Source organism: Gymnoscopelus braueri (genome assembly GCF_963280865.1).
Source record: "Gymnoscopelus braueri genome assembly, chromosome: 12".
In the NCBI taxonomy this organism is placed as follows: domain Eukaryota; kingdom Metazoa; phylum Chordata; class Actinopteri; order Myctophiformes; family Myctophidae; genus Gymnoscopelus; species Gymnoscopelus braueri.
Window position 1 is genome coordinate 32933807 of NC_137614.1, and position 19552 is coordinate 32953358.

The following is a 19552-nucleotide window of genomic DNA, read 5'->3' on the forward strand; positions in this document are numbered from 1 at the left end:
TGTGTGTGCGCGTGCGCGTGCGTGCGTGTGCGTGCATGTGCATGTGCATGTGCGTGCGTGCGTAAATGTGTGTGATGTTATTAATGTGATGGTAAACATTTCAAGGCCAAATGAAGAGCGTTGAAGTGGTTTCTGGATTTGAAAGCAGTGTGAACCTCTTGAAGCGGGAAAATCAAAGTCAGACATCCCATAATGACCGTCCTCCCCTCGTTGATCCATGGAAAGCACAGAAACCATGGCAATGGACCCGCACGCTTGTCAAAGGTCAGACGAAAGCAAATTGTTGGTGTCCAATCAGTGCCAACCTGATCAACAGATTAGCTACATTCAAGAAAACTTTCACCATTATTGTATCTTCTAAATATGTGCACCAGTTTTCACCTTTCGCGGCTGAACGCAGTGGCTAAGTCCCTGCCCAGTGCCCACCACCACGGAAGTTGTGAGTTCGAATCCACCGTGGTGCATCTGGCTTTGTCGGGCGTCTATGCGATCACGATTGGGCCGTGTTCAGGGGAGGGAAGCCGGGCGGGGACGGTGATATTTGTCACTGCATGTAAACACAGAAATGTGTGTAGGGAGGAATTAATTGGCATAACGACTAAATACTACTCTACTACTCTAAATAAAAATAAATCAATAAAACAACTTCTGAACCCTCCCAAAGCAAGAAATAAAAAACTTGAGTCTTTTACATGACCGAGATGTCAAATCATTTAGATACAGTCGTCATTGCTATTATCAGATCTAAACTAAATCTTTAAAAAACAAAATCTACACAAAACACAAACAAAATTCTAGGCGAGAAAGAAAATCATTACTCTGTTATCGCAGATCTAGTACAACTCGTTATGATGTAACATGTGAGCTTGTAGATCAGATATTTTAGAGATGAATGGTGTGGTCTTTCTTGGGCACAAAAATAAAACAAATAAAAAACAACAACACAGCACTATGCAATACAACAAATATGGTGGGTAAACCTTGCTGTCTTGTCTGTACACAGGCACATTCTGTGCAACATTGGAATCTAACACTAACAAATGTGACTGTGTAGGCTGCATGCTGAGGATGAGGAGTGTGTTGGGAATGCTGGGAAAAATAGAATGGTATGGCTTTGCTGCTCTGGGCATTCTGACCGCTTTCCTCAGCTTCCTCATGGACCTGAGTGTAGCCAAACTGCTGAGAGGTAACACACACGCGCGTACACACACACACACACACACACACACACACACACACACACACACACACACACACACACACACACACACACACACACACACACACACACACACACACACACACACACACACACACACACACACACACACACACACACACACACACACACACACACACACACACTTTTACCTATTGTGAAATCTTCTGTGTTCATTTAATTCTGAAAATGTAGATTCACTCTCAGAGTTAAATGAACACTGAATGTATTACACATATGTACACATGCATGCACACATTAACATGAAAAGGCCTTTGAGTAATAATGTTACATTAGCTCTCTCTACAGTATATCTCTATCTCTCTCTCCCTCTCTTTCTCTCTCTCCCCCTCCCGCTCTCTCCATCATTCTCTCTCTCTTTCTCTCTCGCTTCCACCCCTCCATCTCATTCTCTCTATCTATATATAATGTCATTCTCTCTCCTCTCTCTACCCCCCCCCCCTCTCCCATCTCCACCTGTAGCTCACCAGTGGCTTTACATTCAGCTGGAGGGTCATTGCCTGCTGCAGTTCCTTTGCTGGACTCTCTACCCGGCAGCACTGTGCGCACTCTCCGCATCTTTCTCTCACAACATCTGTCCATTCTCCACAGGTTCGTATGCCACCGTCGTTAAATGAGCCTTTCACTGGAAAAATACTGTCTTCCATAATCCTTACCTAATCTGCCCTGCAGCAGCTATTACAATGGACATGATAACATAATGGGTACGGGTATATATATATTTCTACTCCTAAAAAAAGCTCACGGCATATAGAAAATTCACAGGTTCTCTTATCGTTCTGGTGGCATTTAAAGAGATATGCTGTAGTGTAGGCAAAAATAAAAAAGTCATACATGAGTTTAAACCACCATTAGGTGGGTGTGGAATATGTCAAATATAAATGGATAGGATTTAGGGTTGCACATGACATTTACCAAGAAAGCAATAATTGACTGTGAAAGCAGAAATGGACATTTCTACAATATCTCAGTGTAAATCACTGTTGATTTTACTGTGTAATTGCACGTGATAGGTCGGTATCTTCAAGTCATCTTTCTCTCTAATGTTAGAGACCATCTATCCACTCTCTGTTTCCATCTAGTTCTGATTCCACAGCTGCACAGTCAAATACTAATTTATCCATTTGTAACTCAGAGAGTTACAGTTACAAGTACCACTCCACCATTTTTCAACCTAACTTCATATACAGTTATACAGTAATGGTCCTTGGTCCCCACTAATGATTTTAAGATGGCACCATTTCTGTCAGTTCACTCTGTCTCAGAGGAGGGCTGTGGACAGTTCAGAAACCTGCCTACCAGTGACATCATCGGTAGGCAGGTTTGGTTGTTTCAAAGATTTTTTTTTATTGATGCAATAACAATGGCTTCTTTTTCAGCATGCTAACTTTCCAGGAAGAGAAAGACTGTAGTTTCTATTAACTTGGAATCCTCATCGATGATGTCATTGGTAGTCAGGTTTATGAACTGTCCATAGCCCACCAATGAGACACAGAGTGAGTAGACGGAAATTGTGCCATCTTATGATGACCATTAGTAAGGGCCAATTAAGGCTGAAAATGGGTGAAGTGCTCCTTTAACAGAGGATTTTACTGTAATGATGCCTTGAAATTTAAAGCAGCTTTTTGGTGTTTCTTCAAGGCTCTGGGGTTCCAGAGGTGAGGACCATGCTGTCTGGTATGGAAATGCCCCACTATCTGTCTCTTACCAACATGTTTACTAAGTTTCTGGGCCTCATCTGTACACTTGCAGCTGGCAGCACTGTGTTCCTAGGCAAAGTGGTACGGTACTTTTTTCAGATTTGTTTTGTTTATTTATTTTATTCCCATTATAGTCCTCTTTTATCCCATCCATCCAAAACCCTTTCACAGCTGGGCAGCACCATAATAGATTATATGCCCACCACAGTTGTGCCAACACGAGCCAGAGTCTGCTGGATCAATTCTGTTCATTCTTGATGGAGTAAAATATGTCCTGTGAAGGGTTTTCATTTGTATCATTTTATATCTTACACAGCTTGCCAATGAGTCCTTCCATAGTGCATCCCATTGTTCTGCGGTAAAGGCCGGGGGAAATCTTTTGCTGTTCATACGAGCGAAAAGAATGAAAGGAGCAATTTGTTGCCGTCAGGCAGAAACCTCATATCTCCATATTTCAATAGCAGATCTACAAGCTCACAAGGCGTCACGTTAAGACACGTTGTGATCTTGTAGATTGACAATTTTCACTATAAATGTTTTTAAAATAATAAAAAAGGAATGGTTTTGGACAAGGTTTCCACCCGACAGCAACAAAATTGATGAACACAGGAGGCAAGTGTGTCAGGAAAGGAACATAAATTCAGTTTTTTTGGCCAGAGCTTGAAATGTCTCCAAATGGATTCTGCAGAGACAGGCGAAAGGAATCATCAGTGGATTGTCCCATGCCTCCAGCAGAAAGTGCCCACTGAAGCAGAAAAAGAACTTGCCGGTCGACATGTCACATATTGTCCAGCGAGACAGATTGTTCAAACTGAAATGGCCTACTGCCTATGATTGAATAAAAAACGATTTAATAGCTTGTATAATATATTTGTTTATATTTATGAATGACATTTTTATTGTTCAATAAAATGTTGTAGGCTATATGATTTATATTACATTGTAATGAAAATGACTTATATTAGTCAGATCACACATTTTTGTCACATGCCCCCTGCAAGACAAACCAAGGCGACAGACTCAAATAATACAAATGGGATAATTACATCTTTTATTTAGTAAAGGAAAAATAATAGTGTTTGCATTTATACACTAAGGTTCTCAAGTATCCTTATCTCCTCTGCAACAATGCAAGAAATGGCTGCTGAGACCTATAAAATTTATCATTTGATCCTTGCAAGGTGTGCTACTGTGCTTAATCTTCTCCAACCCAATAAAATACAAAACATCTGTGATCCACTGTATGTGAGATGGAGGAGCTAAATCCTTCACTTCAAATGATTAGACAATGGGCAAGAAGAGTGCAAAAGGCTAAGATGTCACATTGAAGCTTATCTAGAGAGCGGGAATTAAGAGGTACTCCAAAACAGTGCTATAATAGGACAAGGGCCTAGTCACTTCAAGGACTCCTGAAGGTGTTTTGAACACTGAAATCCAATGTGTGCACATGAGAGGTAGGACATTTTACAATGGTTACAAGCTGGATCCAATTGTCTCCTGGATGTTAGTGTTTTAATTTTACTACTTGAAATATTACTTGAGGAAAAGAACATTTAAATAAACATGACAATATTATCTACTTATCTATATCTGCTACTTTAAATTAAGGGTTGCAATCACTGCAAAATAGCAAAGAAACCATTTTTTTAAAATCTAAGACTGTCCCACTTTACCAGACAAGCTGTCCCACATAACCTAGTGAACACGATACTTGAGTGACAGAGAGGGTCATGGTATTTGTGAAGGTGTATAGCTTCTAAAACATTACGTATTCCCAATTCATTCCAACATAAACATGTAAACATGATTTATAGAAACCTCACCGGAGTGAGTTAACAATTGTCTCCTGGAGAATCTTACAAAAAGTGTCCCACATCCATCTTTACTAATTTATCACTTCCTGTTTTGATCATGTTTGGCGTTAATAAAATGGCCAATGTTTATGAAAAGCTCATCCTGGCAGTGTAGAACACGTGACAGTACAAAGCACTGCTCCCCAGGTGCTCTGCACTGTTTTACCCAATACCAACAAGGCATCTGTAGCGACAATTCCTCGTCATCCTCTAACTCTTTCAGAGAAAGTACCACGGCCTCCCCCCGCTGGTGGGCAAAACTATTATTGTACAAAGAGAACAAATTACTAATGTGTGCTGGAAATATCTATATAAATTCTAACATGATTGTATATCCATTCCAGGGTCCCTTTGTGCATCTGTCCACCATGGTGGGAGCTTACCTGAGTCATCTCTGCACCCTCATTCAAGACAATAAGGAGGCATGACATCAAAGAATAATAATTAATTTAACCCCATTTCAGCATAGTGTAAAATGTTGTATGACGTCTGTGATCATTTTACAGCATGCCCTTATAGTTACTACTACAGAACTACCTGTCTCTGTTATAGGAGAAAAAGAACATTGAGGGACAAATGATGGTTGTTGCTGCTGCTGTTGGTGTAGCAAGCTGCTTTGGAGCTCCTATCAGTGGTGAGTAAAGCCTGATTTATACACCATCGTACGTCTGAGTATAAATGAAGCATACACCAAGAAAATAACACTAACAGCCTACACAGCATACTGAGCATAGTGCCTCGTTCGGGATGCATAAATCCTTTTATTTTTTACTTGAGTCCCTGATCTGTTTGAGTGAGAAAGACCTTGACTGACCCTCACAGAGCCCTGACCTTAACCCGAAACACCATTGGAATGAATTGGAATGGCAAATGTGAGCCAGGCCTAATCTGTGTCTGACCTCATTGAAGCTCTTGTGGTTGAATGGAAGCAAATCACAAGCATTGCTGTGGAGTTGACCCCCCCCACACACACACACACACACACACACACACACACACACTACTGGAACATTCTCCACTATTTTGGGATGGTTTTTCACTAGTTGTAACATTGATGCTGCGGTTTGCTTCCAGGTCTGACACTTCATGTGGGGCGATTAGGTCTGACTTGCATTTGGCATTCCAATTCATTCCAGAGGTGTTTGAAAGGGGCAAGGTCAGGTCTCTGTGGGTGCCTGGTGGCTCAGCCAGTTAGTGCACAGACCATTTGAGGACCCGGGTTTGAATCTAGCCCCTGTCTTGTCTCGCATGTCTCTCCCCTCTCTCTCTGCTCTTGGTTTGCTGTCTCTCTACATTGACCTACAGTATCTAAAATAAAGCATAAAATGCCAAAATTAAAGTGTCAAGGTCAGGGCTCTGTGCAGGCCAGTCAAGTTATTCCCCATTCATCTAGACAAGCCATACGGGGATGAGTGGGGAGCATGGGGGATTGTTATTCTGAAACAGCAAACGGCATTCCTCCAAATTGTTGCCACAAAATTGGAAGCACACAGTTGTCTGGAATGTATGTCATTGTAGCTGAAGCATTAAGATTTCCATTCACTGGAACAAATGGCACTAATTAGAATCACTATTTGTGATTCTAATTAGTGATTCACTAATTAGAAAGGACGTGAAATGAAAATCATTAAAACGCACATGGGAAAATGCCAAGTGATTTTAACATAATATATTAACTTCATATTATGATGAGTGATTTGGGCTAGATGTGGTGCACAGTCTATGTGCCAACATTATATGTGACTCCTTAAGCTGAGGAGTGCCAATGGTGGTTGATAAGGTAATAAAGGCTACTTACTGTGTGTTTAACGTGACTTAACTTAACTTTGAGCACTATGTTAGCATATCTAAAGTTAAAACGGTGTTAGCTGGTTATTGTTTTTTACTTCTTTGTTTAACTAGTTTGCAAAACGTTGTGGTTGGTTGTAGTTCATCCATATGTAAAACACAAAAAGTCCCCCGTCCCGTAGCCAGTCGATCAGAGATCTATCTCTGCCAGTGCCTGCTGATACGTGTGGTGACCTCTAAATTCAAAGTATGGGTTAAAACTGGGTGGAAACAATTCAGAAATCAAAAATCACACCCTGTGTGAAGTGGGCGGTGTCTTCCTAGCTAACCACAATACTGAATGGAGTCAACCAATATATATGCTTTGATCTGAAAGAGCCACTTAGTGTCAGCATGTGTCTTGCTAGCTAATCACAATACTGAATGGAGTCGATCAATCATGTACAAAAGATAAATACATTTATCTTTTGTAAAACACACTTTATGATGGACAAAACCATAACTTAAAAAAAACAATAAATTGGTTTTTTTTAAGTTATGGTTGCTTATATAGGGCTATGCACATGTGTCATGTGACACTGGCCAATCACATAGGGCTATGCACATGTGTCATGTGACACTGGCCAATCACAGTCCTGAATAGATTGTGATTGGCCAATCACAGCGCAGGATAATTGTACAAACTTTTAGGGCCGGTTTCACTGCCCAAGATATTTGTACATTTTTCCAAATCTCACTTATAGGGGCGGTTTCACCGCCCAAAAAATAATAACTGCATTGCAGAATCAATGCAAAGACTTTAGGTTGGTCCTTCATATTGGGATGATGATATGATTTGTTTTCAAAGCAGTAGGTGTATAGGTTTGTCAGCAGCTGTTTTGCCACTGTTCTAGCCCAGTGGTTCTCAACCTTTTCATGTAACGTGACCCTCCAAAATAATAATCATATTTGAACTGGGGACCCCCCATTTTGTTTGACTCCGTTCCACAGATAAATATTTTTGCTAAATCTTTGCCTCTTTCTTATATTATTTGACAATTTGGCCAATGTTTTTCTCTGATATATATATATATATATATATATATATTAGGTACTAAAAAGGTCTTAAAAGTCCTTAAATGTCACTTCACTGTCATCTGGGGACCCCCTGGGGGTACCGACCCAAATGTTGAGAACCTCTGTTCTAGCCCATATACAGTATTGAATTTAGATTTCCTCAGACGCATCAGTAGGAGATCTCTGATCATCTGGGTAGACGTGACTAAGTAATGCCAGCCTCCCTGGTTTCTTTGGTCCTTTTATAAAACAATTAGGCACTACTGCATAGGTGAAAATCATATCGCTGCCTCTGAGAAAGTGAACGTGACGTCAAACAGTTGAAAGTAATAGCAGCGGTCCTCACCTTCTCTATAGGTGGCAATTGTAAACAATACCCAAGTAAGATGACAGGCTGTTATCCCATAGCTGATGACATAATGCTGCATTTAATATTCTATATATACACAGTGATCACCCACTCCCTCCCTCTTTTTCTGTCCGTGTAGGTGTGTTGTTCAGCGTGGAGGTCATGTGTTCACATTTCGCCTTGAGGGACTACTGCCCGTGTTTCTTCTCGGCGGCCTGCGGCGCACTGACCTTCCGTCTACTTTCCGTCTGGAGCGGGGAGAGAGGTGAGCGGGGTCTCCTGACATTATTACAATACCTGCTTACAATATGTCCCCCTTGTATCTGCTCACTGATCCTGTCTTAAGACCTGACCTGACTCGTTGACACAGTTTTTCTAACTGTCTCAAGTAAAATGTAAATCCAATAAATCGCTGTTCACCACTGTCTAATTATGTTGTCATGGCAATGACTCGGGTGATTGAGTTTTGGGAATATCAGCAGGGGCGTTTAAGCTGATAGACTATAAGGAACAATAAAATAAACGCAATAAAGTGGAGGGTGATTTGATTTGGAAAAGGCCATGGGATTGGGAGAGCTCAGTACAGTGACTCTAATTTGTTTTGTGTCCACAGAGACTCTTGAGGCATTGTTCAAAACAGACTTCTCTGATGCCTTACCTTTCTATCCACTAGAGATTCTGCTCTTTGCTTCACTGGGGTAAGGTTGTTCACAAGAGTGTCTGTACAGTTGAACAATATTTGTCTGTATTGTTTATTTAAATGCTATACCTTTTGTAAGCTTATCTAAAATACTCAATTATAATGTACTATTCAAGAGAAAGGCTTGTTAGGCTACTATGGTCAATACAATGAATTCCTGGTCATACCTTGAGTCACCCTACAATTAAGTCTAATCACATCTACGTAATAGCCCCCTGCTCCATGGCTACAGTCTACAAACTCACAACACACCACAATGCAATGCATTGTGAGCTTGCAGATCTCTATCTTGCTATTTGTTGTACGATGAAGTACATAGGGTTTAAGTGAAGTCTAAGTGGTTACGAAAAATGTCCTCCTCCTCTGTTTCTTTTTACAAATCAAACCCTGAATAAGCCTGTGGTCTCAGTCTTGTGGTGGTTCTGTCTCTGATATAAGGTTGCTGTGTGGAGCTGTAAGCTGTGTCTATCTCTTCTGTCACCGCTGGATTCTGCACTTCACCAAAACCAAGACACTCTTGATTAGGATGTTGACGACAGAGTGAGAGATATTTTTCATCCTCTGAGAAGCCGATAAGAGTGCAGTGATGAATCAATCCTTTGAGGATAATCCATTTATAGCTTGAACAGTTCTGATTGTTTTGCCCCCTTAAACTGCCACGAGGCAGGTTTTATCCCTTGCTAATTTGCTCTATTGATTTAAAACAAAAATCAAAACAACCACAGCTATTAAGTGCTTTATCAGAGTAGAAACCTCAAGTTGATTCTTAACATATTCTGCAGAGATTCTGCTACTTATAAAGCTCATTATGATAAGATTAGATTAGATTAGATCATGTGGATCTCGAGATCAACATGGGAGCGGTGTGGCTTCATGAGGATCTTGAACTTCATGTGGCCACCCTGTGACGTCTGTCATCTGACGTATGACTCCAAATTTGGGCAAGATTTCAACCCACAAGCCCCATTGACGTTATAAAATCATTAATGTTAATAGTTCAATAAATATAATACATAATGTGGAAATTGGTTAACATTCTTGGATGTGCTAAATTGGCCCACTGACAGCATGCACAAGAACTATGGCGCTGATCAGTCCTGCGGTTTGTGAGATTAGCTCCGGAGTCCGGACATTCTACAGAGCCATGCTGTAAACACTTTGCTAAAAGGTTATGTTGTGATATGATGGAAGACGTCATTTTAAAATGGATTTATTTTTTTGTGTTAATTCTGATGATTCACTTAAGGAAGTAAATCAACTTTAATAACTTGAATGATCTGAATACATGCCGTGGCAATGACATCAATGCATTTGTAGCTACATGTGTCTGAATATGTCTCACCAGGAAAGGTCTATACTCAGCCATGGTGGCCTTTATCCTCGCATCAGTGACGTTTCCCCACTCTGCTGGTCAATATATGGCTTCTAAGGTGGGGGAGATACTGTGTGTCAATATACCGTTAAATCCTGAGTGTTAGATACTGTAAGTGACATTTCCTGTACCCTGTTCTCTCCAATTTAACCAAATGGACCCTTACGGGCCCATTTGGTTACATTTGTATACTCTCAGAGTTACAAGTGTAAAAATTAACTCTGAGCATTTTAACTTCAAAGAAAATGATGTGTGAGTTTGCTCCCTGCAGTACACTATGAAGCAGCTCCTCATCTCCCTGCTGGACAGCAGACCGTGGCACTCTCAATCCCACAATGCCACAGTGGAGCTGGATCCAAACCCTTGGGGGGAGTGGCTATCATCAGAGCATCTACCCCACCTGACTCTGGGTGTCTTCCTACTTATGAAGGTACGACAAAGGGTTACTTTAACTACTCTTCCAATGAGAAATTTAGACCAGGACACAGAACACAGTTAATAAAGTTATTTGAAGCCGACTGTGCACCGGACTGGACTCTATGCGCAGCCATCTTTATTGTAGTTCCGATCGTTGCAATTACCTCTCTCCGTCGGAAGATGGATACAATGGACATAAAACTTATACATTTAAATGTCCCATCCAGAGCAATAACTTTCCTTTACAGTTTATTTTTGGAAAAAAAAGAAAAGCACTTATCTATATCAAACTTTTGTAAATTGATTGGTGACAAAAATGTTCTTGCACTTAGATTGATGTTTACTTGTGCACTCAGTAACTGCGATCGTGCTTGATTTGTTTTTACGTTGTGTTGGTTCAATTGCTAGAAAGGTAATCACTTTATAATCTGTATAATCACATCTGTTTCCATTGTTAACACTGAGTTGTGGATGCTGGTCCTAGCCTGCACCTTGCCACTACCAGCAGGGTACTTCATGCCAGTGTTCATCTATGGTGAGTGAAGCAAAATGAACTAGACACACTGGATTTCTGGTTGATTTTACTGTTCCACACTACTACTGTTCTATTTGTACACACTCGAGTTAAATTAACACTGAGGATTTCACTGTGTATTACGTAACATAAATCCATAAAACAATCAATGCCTGAATCCCTGAAGAATTTCTCTTTGCTGTATATTGTCACCATCTGAAAACCAGATATGTCAAATAAGAGTCCATCTTTCCGGGAAGCTCTTACTTTTGAACAACTATGTGCAATAGTACAGAGCAGGTAGCGACATTGCAGGTAGTGAAATTCTTGTACTCTGAGTTTACCCTTTACACGTGAAAAATAGATAAAACAGGATAAAGAATAACAAGTATGTCAGGAAAGAAAATCAATAATATAAAAATAAAAATAAAATAAAACATTGTCAGAGAATAATGACGAATAGTGAAGTGTGAAAAATGTGGCGTCCTTTTTTCTTTGCATTAATTCATGTTTGTCTGCTTTTCAGGGGCAGCTATTGGGCGTTTGGCAGGGGATTCACTTGGTTATGTGTCCACCAGAATGTCTTCAGGCCAGGATTGGGTTGCTCTAAATCCTGGGGGCTATGCACTGGCTGGTAGATAAACCTGCTTATACTATAGCTAACCTAAATCAATTGACAATGCTAACATTGTGCCAACAGATTAACTTGTTTTGAACACAGCATAAACCATGACATGTCTGCAGGTGCGGCTGCATTTTCGGGGGCAGTCACACACACCCTGTCCCCTGCCCTTTTGGCTCTGGAACTAACGGGCCAGTTCAGCCATGCAGCGCCTGTCCTCCTTGCCACCTTACTGGCCAACGGCCTGGCTCGCTCTGGCCAACGGCCCTCCTTCTACGATGCACTCTCCATCAGCAAGAAGCTCCCACACCTGCCATCTCTTCTGAAAGCCTGCCCTAGGTGAGAAAACAGGATAGAGGCTCTAAAGCCTAATTTATACATTGTCAGTGTCGCTCGTCAAAAATAGCTTGTGTTGCGGGATAATTTGGTATTTTGAATTGTAATGGCTTATTTTTCTTTCCTTCTTTGAAACTTTAAGAAAGCATCAAGAAAAAACAGCAGTGTGCGGACTTAATTTATTTATAAAAAAACATCTGGCACTTTCTAAGAAAAAGTTTTGGAAAATATGGAATGAAAAGGTAATTAAAGAGCAAGATTTGCTAGGGGTGAATGAAGTTTTGTAGGAGGTGAGCCGTCTAGAAGAGAGTCTGTGTGAGTCTGTGTGTGCATTTATTTGAATGGAGCTGATCTGGAAAACCGGTGGACCAATCACTACCAAATCTTTTGTGCGGATATGTTTTCCACATTTTACAAGCTGAGGAGGCACGTCTGCAGACGTAAAAACGGATGATGACAAGCTGACAATGTGCTGCGAAAGCAATGTGTCGTAAGATTGGTCTTTGCGTCACTTTTCATAACATAAGCTTGTAGATCATCACTTCCAGTTGTCAGAAAACTTGGAGGCTAATCTTTCAGTACTATGACATTGGCACTGTGTGTGTATCTCTTTATGTATCGTTGCCGGGCATTCCATTGCTTAGTAGCCTACTTAGGCACAAAGTACTTGAAGGCCAGTCTATGATGTCAGTACTGTGAGGCATGTCCATATTTAGGCATAATACAGACAGAAAGACCCTGACATCATCAATGTCAGATATATTCGGCATATGGTACCGCTTCCAGTGTTGCTGCTTGACTTCCAGGACACATTCATATACATTATAATTATGCCTCCAAAAGGGAAGGGTGGCAAAAGTGGTAAAGGTGCAGCTGCACCAGGAGGTGGAGATACAGACAAAAAGGAAAAGGCACAAAAAGGAGGCACAGCAGTGAAGGTGCGGCATATCCTCTGTGAAAAACATGGCAAGTGCATGGAGGCGATGGAGAAGCTGAAGGCCGGTGGTCGTTTCAGCGAAGTAGCATCGCAGTTCAGTGAAGACAAAGCCAGACAAGGAGGTGAACTGGGTTGGATGACACGAGGGTCAATGGTGGGACCCTTCCAAGATGCAGCGTTTGCTTTGCCTGTCAGCGCTATGGATAAACCTGTGTACACAGACCCCCCCGTCAAGACCAAATTTGGCTACCATATTATTATGGTGGAAGGCAAGAAGTGACCTAGGGAACCGAACCTCTACTCTTCACATGTGGCTAAAGTTTCAGAAGCAACTTTCTTTAGCACATTAATGTAACTAGAAACTAGAACACGTGCCCTTAGGGCGTGTGCACTTGATGTGCGCTATTAGATGCATTACCTTGGAACTAGTCTCGCGTAGCCAGACTACTATTCCACATCTCTAAATGCTACAACATACAGAGTCTGGAACTTTACATTTCTTTACAATCTTTACATTCTATTTTAGAATTTCCATTTCTGATAAGCAGCAAGCTATATGCTTCGGTTGTTTTGAGGACAAATTTGTGTGACTGTAAAGAGGAAACGGAAGCGAGAAGGAGGTGTCACTGGGTGCATCCACACATGTACGTCAGGTTGACGCTAGGGTTGCAAGCCCTTGTTCCGGTTCCGGCCGTTACTCAATGAAAACCGGAACCCGGATATGCACTTCAGACGCGCATCGGACCAGAACTTCCGTTTTTTAACTTAACATGGGAGTGGATGGGACTTCCGAGTTCCGTGCGACAACTTGTGTACATGTGTGGATGCATGTGCGGATGCACCCACATCGGCTTTATCCTCTGATCATTTTCAGAGCTTCCGTGCTCCAGACTGTATGGCGGAAGCATTTGAAAATTGTGGGTGGCAACAGTCTAGCTCGCGAGACTACCCTGGCTGGAACTAATGTCTCCCCCCACACACACATCCCAGTTTGGTACTGCCTGGTGCAATGGATACACACACACTACATTTTGAAATAATGAAATAAGCGCAGCGCAATGTCTTTGCATACAAAGTCAGTCAAGGTCACAATAGCCTACATACTGGCTGGCACACACACACACACACACACACACACACACACACACACACACACACACACACACACACACACACACACACACACACACACACACACACACACCATGTTGAAATAATTAAATAATTACCTGTTTCAGCTGCTCAAGTCTGGAAGCATTAAGTCGGGTGTCACGCCTGCACAGTAACCCCGGTGCTTTGTAGCGTGCAGCATGCACAGTAGGGCAGGCGCCCTACCGGTCTAAAGTCTGTTTCAATAATGGAATTTAATTAAAACTGTACAACATGCCTTGGCCCTTAAATAGAGAGAGAGAGAGAGATAAAGTCCAGCACCAATAGGAGATTGCAAGGGGAGTCGTTAGCTCACATCCTGCACCTGCTCAACACTTACTCAATTGGGAGTTGTTAATGCTGTGCTGCTCTTCCCACTGACTATACACTCACTGGCATTCTATACACAAAAGAAAAGTAAAGAAAATCATGCATGCACACAAATCTATAAAATATCAAAAGGAATTAACTCAAGGCCATGCAGAATATTCAAATAAATACGCAGTCTGTCAGCATGACAAGATTATGAAGTCTAACCTATCTCTTACAGAGCAATGGCATAATGATCCTAAAGGCTAATAAATATTTAATATAGCCCATTCTGTTTTTGGGCTGCTCTTTACTTGTTTTTTCCCCAACAATGTATTAATTCTTAACACATTTCAAACCAAAAAATAATAATAATACACATAAAAATATGACAACGACTTTACAATAAATGATTATGACAGTACTAATCAACAACTAAACAACAACAAAGACACTACTCTACACCAGTCTCGTCAACCAAGTGGGACAGATCTTTACTCCTGACAATGACATTGCGCAGAAATCGTCCGCACACTTTTTTGAACATCTTGTTTGCCTTTAAGAACATGGGATCCCCCCCCCCCACCCCCAAAGTAAAACACAACGTTTTCACTCTTTTAGCTTATAATAAACAGATATCTATAAAGATGTGTTCATTATGCTTTATATTATGCCCTCTGGATAAAGAAACATCTTTGGCTCCAGCTCTAAGTTGATCAACAACAATTTTTGTTTTTGTATCATCAGCCTATCTTCCCAGAATCCATTTAGGCTACTCTTGGGCATGACCACAAACAATCGAACACTGTGTTCCCAACGGACATCGTTCCCCAAAATTAACTTTATGCCAGACAATAATCACTAATTTATGTACATGTCACTGTCACTCACTCATGTGTTCGGAGATGTATTTGTTAAGTGTATGAAGACCACAATGGAATAAGTCCTGGACTTAATTGTGTCTCATCCTTGATTGGTTTTAACTGTATGTTACTTTTCAAATAAACCATATTTTTCAACTATAGAGTTAGTTGTATTTCTTTTGAGTTTTTTGGTATCTGAATATATAGGAAGGAAGTGGTAGCCTTAAGGAGCTTGACTCAATGTCTCTTTTCTGTTTGCTGTGAATTAAAACTTTAATGTAGGTTAGGCTACGTAATTGAGCTGCCTAATATTACCACAGCATGTACACTATACACAGGACACTGTAACCCTCCTCTATCGTAGGGTAAAGACAGACAGATCGTCTGGAAAGACAGACAGACAGACAGATGGACGGACGTTCTCATAGACAGCTAGCCTGTTTCAGAGTCACAATAATACAATAATATTTGACTACATGAATATATATTTTTTTAACATGAATAAATTAAGGGACAAATAATATCAGCAACTACTGTAAAGTCCTCCATCTTTCTTACAGGATTAGAGCTGTGCCAATAGGACATACTCTGGGACTTAAAGGGACAGTGCTTGAGAAAACAGCTGGGCTGATGGAAGTTCAGCGTGTTCTGCATTCAAGCACTGAGACAGAGTTCCCTGTTGTTGAGTCCCTTGGTAGGTAATAACACCTCAAGTCAAAGTGTCCCATTTCTGTTTGAGTTGGGCTTAAGCTTTCTTTAATGTCAAAACTCTGCCTGTTTGAGTCCACACAGTCTGTATTATTTGATACATACAGTGTCATATGATAAAAGGTAGGCACATTTACTTTTAGTAACTATTTCTATGAATGTGGTGTGAGATCGGGTTGTACATTTACAGATGGGTCACAATTTAAAGAAAAAACAACAACAAGTAAAGTTAAAAAGTACGGTGTTGGGCCGTCACGAGGCACCAGAACAGTTTCAATGCACCTTGGCATAGATTGTACAAGTCTCTGGAACTCTACTGGAAGGATGGAACAGCATTCTAACAAAATATATACCTTCATTTGATGTTTTTGATGATGGTGGTGGAGAGTGCTGTCGGTCCAAAATCCCCAATTGCGTTATGATCTGTGACTGGCCATAGCATATTATTCACATCATTTTCATCATAAAAAATAATTCAGTGATCGTCATGCCCTATGGATGGATAGATAGATGGATAGATGCCACAGCATGATCAGATGTTAATTGCTTTATCTGTATCAGCAATTTGTACATGCCTGATGGTCATTTTTTCGTTTCATCCCCTGGAAGAGGGAACCTGACACTCAACATTCTGTTACCTACAGAGACATTGACCATAAATATTAGCACAAATGGGGTCCAATTCTTCAGTAGTGCTGCTGAGATCCTATTACGATAAGTTTTCTGATGCCTGTCCCTGAAAACGCTTTTCACAGCTTGACAACCTGTCTGTCTCTTGTGCCACTTCACAGCCTCCGAGGTGCAAAGTGTGGTTGAAAATGAAAGAAATATCTCACCTGTTCAAACGCTATAACTGTTCATCAATTGCATGGAAAATGGAAACCAATCCCACTGACAACTTTGCAAGATGTAATTATAGGTGATCATTTAAAAAAAAATCTAAACATTTCTTTTATTTTTCCAAAAATAGCAGATCTGCAAGCTCACAACACGGTGCATTGGCTATCGATGAAGTACAGTATAAATCAGGCTTAAGCATTAGGGCACAGTCACACATGCACTTAATACGCATCATTAGTGGCAGCCGCCCCATTCACATGCATTCTATGGAAGCTAAGGGGTGGAGCTTACTGTTGCAACGTGTAGATGACGTTAACGTGTGAGGCTTTCAACGCGCCTGAAGCTTGGAGTTCAACATTAGTGAACTTTGACCGGGAGTCAACCATTAGGAAAGAAGCAGTTACTACAGTCACTTGTAGCTTTCTTTCAGTGAGCCAACCACTCCTACGTAAGTCAAACAAAATACCTTGGCATGTGTTGGCTCCATCACTTCTGAAGCGTATATGTGATCGTACCCATAATGTTTAGAAGGTAATCAGTCTTCCAGCTGATGCAGTTGACATGTAAATATTTGCAACACAGAAATAGACGCATTATTCTACAGTAGAGAGTTGTTGATACACTGAACTGTGACAGATTTGTTTTTGCCTCCCCTCTCCTTATCTCTCCTTTTTCTCATTTAAGGTTCACAGATTCTACTGGGGTCCATTTACCGCTCAGACCTGCAAACATTTCTGCACTGCACTAAGGATGAGGTGAAAGCTTTCAGACTCTTATTTAGCTGATAACTATAATCGACATATTCCCCCTTGAAAGGCTCAGAATGCAAGCCCAGTAAGGGTAGCTTAGTGGCGTACATACTAGACGGAGATGGGGATTGACGTACGTCGGGGGTGAGGAACTGTTACGTTCTTTACGTCAGTGCATTCAGTGCATTCATAGTTTGACACGTTTCTTATGCGTGATTAGTGCCAAGAGGCTATTCATCCTCCAGAGGGAAGCAGTGAACGTATGTCAGGTACGTCAGGTTGAGCTCAGAGCTCAACCTGACGGGCCTATTCATACTGGACTCAATAATCACTGCTTGCTAACCAAAATGCTGCCAATGGATGGAAAAACATGTCTCTGTATATGTAATATAGCATGAGAGCCCATCTTATGAAATGATTCTGCTTCTTTCTAAAGTGTGACAAACATCTATCTTGATTCTCACAATTCTTTCAGGCTTTGAAGGGATGGTATTTATCAAATAATAAGAAAATTATATTATCATATATCATAGATAGAGCATCACATTTTCGCTGTTGGGCAGAAACCTAGCATTTCTGTATTTCATTACAAAAAAAAATCTTCATAAATTAATGCCCAATTTTATGCTCAGTTGTATGACAGCATTGTGCAAAAGAAATGAAAATAGCCAATCTATACATGCTGACAACGCACCGCTAATCTTGTAAATCAGCTATTTTTGCTACTATTAATTGTTTTTTCGCCTACAATGACGTGCCTAAAATAAGGATGCCAGCTTGGATTGGTTAAGTCTGTCTGTGGGTTTTACACATATTTAACTAATGAAAAGAGCTTGAGGCTAAATTATAATAGGTTTCCACCTGACAGCGACAATCTGAATCACAGGGGGTGATCACATCAGTCTAATCAGCTGCTTGTATCATTCTTCAGGTTGTGGAGAAACAATTGGCAGACATGTGTACTATCTATCCAACCTCTGTGCAGTTGTCAACTCACACCACCATACAGGAGGTGATGTGACATTGCAAATCATCACCATTTATTGCTCACACGTCCCTGCCTTTAAAATGACTTTGTTTTCAAAAACCTTGTTTAATCTCTGTTGTACCATGCAGGCCCATGGCATCCTGAGAATGCTTGGTTCCCAGACGTTGTTTGTGACAGAGGGAGGAAGGCTAGTTGGGCTTATCACATGGCCCGAGGTAATGAATATTCAGTGAGAAGGAAAGGAAAAAAAAAAGAATAGCATTCATATTTGTCTTAATGAAATTTTGATTTATGCCTGTGAAACATACTGCATAGTCACGCTATACTCACCTGTGGGCGTATTTGGCTACTGTGTATGCACAGAGTCAACAACACATTATGTTGGACTGCTGCTGGCAAAATAAGTGTTTATGTATTCAAAGCTGTCATCTCGCCTTCCCTTCCTTCCTGTCTCCCCCCCTTCCCTCCCACCCTGCCCTGCTGTCTCTGTCTTCCAGATGAAGAGAATATTAGAAGACATAGCCAAAGAAATCTGAGCTGTGGTGCAGGGGGGCGGGGGTTCCCTCAACTTTTTCTAACCCTGTTCCCCTCTCATTAGAGTAAAAGGCACTAGGCTCTAATAATGAGATCTCCTCCCTGTTGCCTAACCATCATGTTTGTTCCCAAACAACGCTGTCATTATCCAGAGGCCACATGAGCATCTATCAGAGCTTGTCTGTGTGTCTGTTGTTGGAATGAGGGGATATGCAACATGATCCCGTTTGCTGACTGCGAGTTGTCTCATAGTGCTTTAGGTGGGTTGGAGAGACCCATACATTTGAACTCATCGTTGCAATACAACTAAGACAATGTTAATAAGAGCCCGGCTGATATGGGATTTCTGAGGTATGATAACGATTTTAGAGGGGGGAAAATTCACCCATATGACGACGATATCCATTCAATACACAATAAACAATAAACAACAGTAGTGGCTGTTTTAGCTGGAATTAAAATACAGTAGATCTCTTCTACTGTGGATTTGGCATTGCATGACTATGTATAGATACTCAGAAGACTGCT

The 19552-nt window shown here is 41.0% G+C and overlaps 2 protein-coding genes across 2 annotated transcripts; both read left to right on the top strand.

Annotated features, from left to right (window-relative positions):
• Positions 1–1068: 1068 nt before the first annotated feature.
• clcnk (chloride channel K) lies at positions 1069–19026 on the top strand (the record flags this gene model as incomplete). The annotated part of the gene is made up of 18 exons (XM_080443921.1): positions 1069–1186; positions 1703–1831; positions 2882–3021; positions 5138–5215; positions 5346–5427; positions 8126–8251; positions 8600–8684; positions 9125–9226; positions 10032–10116; positions 10330–10488; positions 10941–11010; positions 11516–11623; positions 11734–11950; positions 15766–15899; positions 17438–17508; positions 18434–18514; positions 18619–18705; positions 18988–19026. 18 exons carry the CDS (start codon positions 1069–1071, stop codon positions 19024–19026), a joined length of 1911 nt encoding a protein of 636 aa, XP_080300047.1.
• LOC308096355 (peptidyl-prolyl cis-trans isomerase NIMA-interacting 4-like) lies at positions 12778–13164 on the top strand (the record flags this gene model as incomplete). The annotated part of the gene is made up of 1 exon (XM_080443776.1): positions 12778–13164. One exon carries the CDS (start codon positions 12778–12780, stop codon positions 13162–13164), a length of 387 nt encoding a protein of 128 aa, XP_080299902.1.
• Positions 19027–19552: the final 526 nt, after the last annotated feature.